Source organism: Prunus dulcis, chromosome 1 (genome assembly GCF_902201215.1).
Source record: "Prunus dulcis chromosome 1, ALMONDv2, whole genome shotgun sequence".
Lineage (NCBI taxonomy): Eukaryota > Viridiplantae > Streptophyta > Magnoliopsida > Rosales > Rosaceae > Prunus > Prunus dulcis.
Genome location: NC_047650.1, coordinates 16,138,298 through 16,146,548, shown reverse-complemented (window position 1 = coordinate 16,146,548; position 8,251 = coordinate 16,138,298). Strand labels below are relative to the sequence as shown.

Here is an 8,251-nt window from a genome sequence, read left to right as displayed (position 1 = left end):
TGTTCTTTTGGGAGAATGATTCTTCACTCTAATGTTAAGATCAGCCAAAATGGCCTCGTCTTCAACACATTTCTCGTGCCATGAATCGATCAGTCTGGAATTATAATCCAGCTTGCTACTGACTACATGTATTGCCTCTAATGGATCATTGGAGCCCCCCTCACTCCCAAATGATGTTGAAAATGGAAGGGGTCGGCGAGTACAATGTGGAAATAGAACATGCGATGACAGGACCCGATCCAATTTCCACTTTGGAAACCGAGTCGAATCTTGTGCGTGTCCGACATCTGGAGAATGTCGGGCACAAAAGACCTTTTTACCCTTCTCGTCTCAAATTCTTTTCAAATTTCTCTTAGACTTCTGCCGAAATTTCGGCAGAGTCTCCTCTGTATTTTGACCAATCCCAAAATTTTCCACCTGTTAAACAATCAAATGATTTCACACCAACTGCCAGAATATCTCAAGTAACCAATCTCAATGCTAGTTTCTCAGTTTCAACTAGATATCAGAGCATTTTCTAAATTTTTCAGGGTTATAAGGATTTTCTACAACACTCTACCTGACTTTGAGGCGCGGAAGCTATGAATGGTCCGGTGGTGGATCCTGCGCACTTCTACGGCGTGGGGGCGAAAACATGTTGAAAATGTGAGTGGACAAAAATAATGTTCTTGAAAACCAATTTTATAAACATAATAACCCCCAGTTAAAAATAAGTAAAAATCTAAATCGAGGGTTTATCTACATTTCAATACAAGGTATTCATACAAGTGTGTAAAAACCTGCTGATGAATGTGCTCGTATAACTGAACAAATATGTAAAAATATAAATGCACGAATATCAAGAAACTGATATAAAATAACTGAAAGTTATGCTTGAATAAAAGAAAACTCAAATCCTTTGAAAATACCACCTATTTGTACCCCTGTCATGTCCGTCAATTCCCCTGGCAGGTCTCGGGCGCCATGCAGTCTACCCGAGCCGCAAACTGGCGAAATCAGGGGACTATGATCAGCCTGATCCGCCGGCAGGTCCTCGATGACACCAAGTCAGCTCGAGTCGCTCGGCAGGATGCAGGGGACCGTAGTTAGCCTGATCCGCAATCCTGGCAGGTCTCGGGGACACAGAGTCAGCCGAGCCGCAATCCTGGCAGGTCTCGGGACACCAAGTCTGCCGAGCCGCAAATCCTGGCACTCACGGTCCGAGCGTCCCCGTAACTCGTGAGGCAAAGTCAAGTGCACTGACATAAACTGAAATCGGACTAGATGTCCGTAGACATCGGTCCAACTGTGGGTAATCACCAAATAAAAATGGGTACGTGGTGGTTTTAAAATAAAATACTTTTAGAAAAGTCTGATCAATAACTGAAGTCTAGAATCAAGCTGCTATCTCATGACATAAGCTTCAAACTCTGTTTTCTATATCTGTTATATGTAACAAAGCAGCAGAAACTTATAGAAATGTTACTGTACTAATCATGCTCGGAAAGCACTCGATAAAACTTACTCAAAATCAAATAATGAAATTTGCTCATATAAACTTATTCATAAAACTTAACTATATAAAATCAAAATATAAACTCATTTATAAAAACTCATTTATATAAAATCAATATAAAATCACTTATGAAATCTTATTTATAGAAATCCTTTATATAACTCATTTATATAAAATAATTCATGAAAGAAGGTCCACTCACTGCTGGTCCGAGCTAGCTGGACCCTTCGAAGGTCCCTCCTGTGGGTTAGCTGGACTCCTAGTGCCTGATTATCCAAGAATAATAAATTAATAAACTGCTGGATAAAAAGAATTTAAATTAAACACCCTGCCTCCGGCTCCTAGAAATACGTGCATCTCATCCCAAGTTACTCCTATGCCCACAATAGCTTTTTAGATAGTTAGAACGGTCTTAAGAGACCCGAAGCCTTACTAAGCGATAAATTGCCCGATCGGCCGATCCGGGACCTCGTGGGTCCACGGTCTCTGATGGCCAATCTGGGCTCCTCTGAAGGTTCCTTACAAAGTAGGAACCATGTTCTGCGAGTTTGGTCCGAAACGGACGGTCTGATTAGCCAAAATTGCGTTATTGCTTAAAATCCAAACCCTAGCCCCAGGGTTCGCGATTTCGGAGTATCCGGAACTCCGATTCTCAATCCGTCAAATCCTACACGATCCTGACATCATGTAGACCGACATATCCGATATTCAGCGCTATCCGACGATTTGACGACACTGCACCCACGGATCGCGCGATATGGAAAACCAGTTCGGGGCTCAAACGGACTCCGAATCGAGATCCGCAAAATCCTACGCGCTCGTGACGACACGAGGGTCACAAAATTGTACAGAATTACTCCACCACCCTCGCCCACGCTCCCCAGCACGCGCGGGCAGATTCGGGTGTCTAAAGCGATACCGGGTGGCCGAAAAATCTCTGAACCAAGACTCCAAACTCCTATCCTAGGTAAAACACTCCATTTGGAGTCACTTTTGTTCTTGGACATACCCCAAAAAGTGACCTGAAACAGTAGTTTTGGGCGGCCGAAGTTTCGGCCAAAATTCAAGTCGAACATTGATCGCTTTAGAGCTAAAATCGATCGAAACCCATACATCCATCAGCTAGAACACGAAAAATAGCTGAGAAACCATACCTTACTCGATCGATTTGGTGGAGAAACGAAGGAGAAATTCGAGCTGGAAGTTGGGGTGGATTCGGACGAACATCCGTCGGAAAACATGGTTTTTCGATCAGCTCCGGCCGGCCCAAGGGTGGAGGTCGGTCAGGTTTTGACGGCGAGAGGGAGGCGGACCCGATGGTACCCACGACGGAGATCAGCTCGGCCTGTAGTGGCCGGGCAGTCGCCGAGAAGGTGAAGGGTCGCACGGGGCTGGTGCAATCGGGAGGAGAGAAAAATCTGAAGGGGGAAGAGAGAGAAAGGGATAAAAATCTGACTTTTTGACCAAATTACCATTTTGCCCTTCGCGGTATTTAGATCATAACTTCTTCGTTACAACTCCGATTCGGGTCTACTCCGTGTCTATGAACTCGTTTCGCCGTGCTCTACGCAATGGCGTAAGCGGAATTCCCAAATTCTTTCTCGATTAAAAAGTCTAATTTTCCCCCATTAAAATATGCGCGGGCAAACTTGTCTTTTTGCTAAAAGATATTTTCCTTACTTTTTTAGATATTTTGTTTTGGGTTATTACATGCGACTCCAGTTTTTCATCTTCGATTGTGTTGTTGGCGCCTGAAGAGGTTGACATGCTTGAATAATCCTATTTGTTTTGGGAGGATGAGGATTGCATATACAATTTCGTTTGAGAAAGGGAACATAGCTTTATAGACCAACATACCAAAACTTGTGTGTAATCAACATATATACTTTCTTTCAATTTTTAAAAAAGAGGTGTCAGGTTTTGCTTTTCAAGCATGTCAACCTCACACTCTCCTTACACCACTGATAGTGGTTGAAAGAAACTCAATGGAAGTGACATCTAGTTAGTGAACCCAACCAAACTAACCAAACTAGTTAGGATTAAACTTAGATTGTATCAGACCAAAAATTAATTTATACATTGTCAACCAAATATTTTTTGGCGGGAACCCTTTTATTGGTATTACTATCACCCATTTCATAGAAATTCTCCCTCCACAAAAAACTCACTCCTCCACCGAATCTGTCTCCATCTACTGAAACTCTCTCCTCCACAGAAACTCACTCCCCCCATAGAATGGATTTACTAACCAAGTTTGATGTGAGCATAATAAACACCCCTCCAAACAAAGACCGCCTTCGAAACGCAAGTGAGTCACCAGACAAGCAATGTCACATTCCTAGACAGAATGACCATTTTGTTGGAAGTTTTGAGTCTGAAAGAGTTCTTGCTTTTTGGAAGGAGAGGCATCTTCAACTTGGTGATGAAATCCAAAGGGCAAGGGCACGTTTGGAATTTGTTGAAGGCCAAATTGAAGATGACAAAAGGAAGGCCAATCTGGATAGGGCGAAGTTGCAGCGCATGAAGCGTAGACACAAACGACTTCGGAGTGTAGCTGTTCAAAAATACAAGAACTCATCTAATGCAGTGGAGTCAAAGAAGCGTGTGATGCAAGCTGGATTCGACTACTTCCGATCCTATGCAAAACTCGTCGTACCCGGGTTTGATTGGTCATCTATTACCGTTTCCGACGTTAACAAATATACTCAGCAAGGGAAGTAACCATTTTGGTTCTCGTGTTTGAGCAGAGGCAAATAAGTGGAATTGGAATTTTCGTTAAACTCTGCTTCAAACCTATTTTGATGCTTACTACTATGGAAGATTTCAACCTTAATATTTTGATGTCTTTAATTACGATAACACGAGATGCAAAGTGCCCATCTACTTCAGTCATATGTTGCTGCCATGTCCATTTTTTTTTTTTATCACGTATCAGATTTGGACATGGTTGCATCATATGCAATGTTGCCTTTATTTATTATATGTTAGGGCAAGGTTTATGGAAAAGCATTTGTGAGTGCGTTTGTGACAAGGTTATGGAATTATTATGTACCATTTATATATTGTTTTTTGTACTGGTTCATCTCCTACTATTGCTTTCTTTCTTTATATTATATGTTTGTGGAATCCCTCTCAAAGTTAACATATACTGTGAAAAAAATGCAGACTGAATATATAATCACTCATATAGACTAGGACAAATATTCACTAATATTTTAAAATTGCTTGACTTGTGTGAGGTTTTTCAGAAAAAGTATGGCATTATTTTATGTGATTGGACATGATAGAAAATATATTACTGATTCCCAATGCGGCGTCATATGGACAACTTATTGAATACCTCTGACGTGTTCAAAACTCTAGGCGCAGTTGCATGTGGACAACTTATTGAATACCTCTGACGTGTTCAAAGCTCTAGGCGCAGTTGCAATGATGGCTTCAAAGCATGTGCAATTATTATATATGTACATTATTATAACAAAACAGATAATTTTACATCCTTATATATGAAAGGAAACTAATTCTTGTATTATTACAAATTATATAACGAATATTAAGGAAATATACTTGTTAAAGTGAACAAAAATATATACTTAGGGTTAAGAGGAAAGTGAGTTATGTAAAAATAATTTGGATTTTTTCATTGCGAAACGGATGATTTATAGGTTCCCCTAGTTTTATAACATCACAAGGAGGTCGGAGTAATTTTTGGGGCATTTTTAGGATTTTCCTACTATTTATTACATTTTTTCAAAGATTTTTGCAATTAAAAAGCCAAAATAATTGCAAGAGGACACCTGGCGCGATCTCAGCCCATCACCTTTCACCACTTGCACAAGTGTACGTCAGTCAACATGGCCACATCCTTGCCTTTTACCCTAAATTATTATTTTATTACTTTTTCTTAGAAAATTCATAACTAAATACACAAAAATTAGAAAAATGATCCGAAAATTGCTACGAACTCATTGACACTCCATCTCCCTTGTTGAATTCCCCGATTCATGGTTACGCATTTTAAAAAATAATTCCAACATTAACGGGAGATGCTTGTTGAAGTAGGTTATTGAAGTTAAAGTTAACAAACATATATACTTAGGGTTAAGAGGAAAGTGAGTTATCTAAAACAATTTGGATTTTTTCATTGCGAAACGGATGATTTATAGGTCCCCTAGTTTTATAACGTCACAAGGAGGCCGGGGTAATTTTCGGGGCATTTTTAGGATTTTCCTACTATTTATTACCTTTTTTCAAAGATTTTTGCACTAAAAAAGCCAAAATAATTGCAAGAGGACACCTGGCGCGATCTCAGCCCGTCACCTTTCACCACTTGCACAAGTGTACGTCAGTCAACATGGCCATCCTTGCTTTTTACCCTAAATTATTATTTTATTACTTTTTCTTGGAAAATTCATAACTAAATACACAAAAATCACAATAATGTTCCGAAAATTGCTACGAACTCATTGAGACTTCATCTTCCTACTGAATTCCCTGTTTCATGGTTACGCTACATTAGTATTTTATTATTATTTATCCTAAATTATTATTATTATTATTATATATTACTTTTTAGCCTGTACATTTGTTAATTATATTTACTCCAAATTTTTATTTTTATTTTTATTTTCCATGCGAATAGACCATTTCTGGTGCTAATCAGTTTCTCTCTTCTTCAATTTGTTAATTTTTTTCTTTTTTTAGGTTTAAGGGATGTTTTGAAAAATAAAATGGAAATATACAAGCCATCCATTCTACAACATCAGGAAAAAATTATTCAAAGTCAATCACTGTTCAAGTTCTGCTTAAGAAATGTGTAACTAAATCATTTGAGATATGCTAAGTGGGAAAATGTCATTCCTAAGCACTGGTGAAAGGACACATACTCACTCCATGCATGCCTTTTCATTTACCAAATATTAAGATTGCAGTTGTGCAAAATATCTGTGTCAGTAAAATGTCATTCGTAGCCGTCTATGATGGCAGTAATCATTCCACTATATAATATATATATATATATATATTATACATTTATATATAAAACGGTTTATGACAGCACAAACACCAGACAAAATAGATTAAAACCCAACATTTAAACAACATTTGTACAATGTAGCCAGCCAACCTAGAACTGAAGAAAAGAAAGTGCACAATGCATAAAAACCGTAAAAACATACTACAACTAATTATAAGGGTATGGATTCCTTGGCACAACATACACACGCATCACCTTGAACCAAAAAATACTCTCACGGTGCCATTTGCATCGATTGCAACAAGTCCAGAAGGCAGGATTTATCTTTTCTTCAGTAGGCCAGCCTTGAATAACAAAACACCATTCGTTGTTGTTACAAGCGCTGCAGTGATTGAACTTAATCTTCCCATAGTAAAACATATCTACGATATGTCTTGCAACAGAGAAAACTCAGCTTAATCTTCGTCTCAAAGCATCCCTGGTTCCTTTCATATCAATGTTGTTACGTTGATTCAAAGAACACAAGAATTCTAATGCATCCTCTTTTGACTGACCAATTCCGGACATGCCAAGTAGTCCAACTAGATATGCCGCTTCCATATGGCCTGCCGTGGCTGCAATGCGCATCCCATACAATGCTTCCACGTTACCCTGCTTGAAAAACACTTCGAATGCTTCTCTAAATATTGACTTAGGGTTATCGCAAGCCCTGCATTGTTGCAAGAAATGCTGGACCGCAGGTCTGGCATGGTACCAGCTAGGATGGTCTGGGTACTTTGCCATTGAAATGGTGTTCCACACTTGTGGAGTGTTTGCCAAAGTATGGAACAATGGGCACACAGATGCCATACGGAAGAGATCTTCCGATGATTGGGTTGCCACGTATAACATCACTTTAAACCAAGCTAACTCCGGGATGAAGGCTTGGGGCATATCCAAATGGAGATGCTTCCTTCTCTTTCCTCCGAGTGTAGTGAAATGTTTCGAATTCATTGAAATGTTTTTGGAATGGAACGATTTGAGGAGTGGAAGAGGGGAGAAATGAGAATATATGGGGTTTTGGTTTTGTTTTAGCCTCTGTTTGTAGTGTTTTGAAAAGGTGTTTCCACTTGGGGTTTTTCCAAGTTGACCATTTTTATAAAAACTGAACCCAACACCCTAAAACTCGAGACAAAAGAAGGAAAAATTTCATCAAAATGCAAAGAGAGTCAGACAGTCAAAAAGTCAATTAATAACCTATTTGCATAGCCATTTTCATGGCAATTGGTTAGAGTTGTTGGGCGGAGAAGATTATGATGGAAAAAGGGTAATGGGAAGAATCTTTTGTGTAGTTGAGTCTGACCATTGTAGGGACCAAGTCTAGGCGAACCTGTGTGCACAGTAGACTAGGAAATCGGTGGCATTATTGTCGATTGGGTGATTTGGGCTTGGAGATCAATGGTGTAGACTAGATGACTAGCAAAAAGGGAATTATGTGATAACTGAGATGGTTGTTAGTTTATGTAATGGGGCATTCGGAATCACAGTGGTAAAATGCATGGTATGGGACATGCAAATTTACTTGCCCTATTATATAGATTAACGGGTTAGGTAGAATTGAAGAGCATTCATGTATTATTATTATTATTATTATTATTATTATTATTATTATTATTATTATTAATGTGATATTTGGTTGTGTGATTGCATGTCACAACCAAATTATTAGTAGGGACATGAGACCTTATCACAGTAGATTGATATAACTAAATTATGTGACATGCAATCACACAACCAAATAT

The 8,251-nt window shown here is 39.0% G+C and overlaps 1 protein-coding gene across 1 annotated transcript; it reads right to left on the bottom strand.

The window, feature by feature from the left end:
- Nucleotides 1-6,920: 6,920 nt before the first annotated feature.
- Nucleotides 6,921-7,403, bottom strand: LOC117615222. The gene has a single exon (XM_034344266.1). The coding sequence runs from the start codon at nt 7,401-7,403 to the stop codon at nt 6,921-6,923; it is 483 nt and encodes a 160-aa protein (XP_034200157.1).
- Nucleotides 7,404-8,251: the final 848 nt, after the last annotated feature.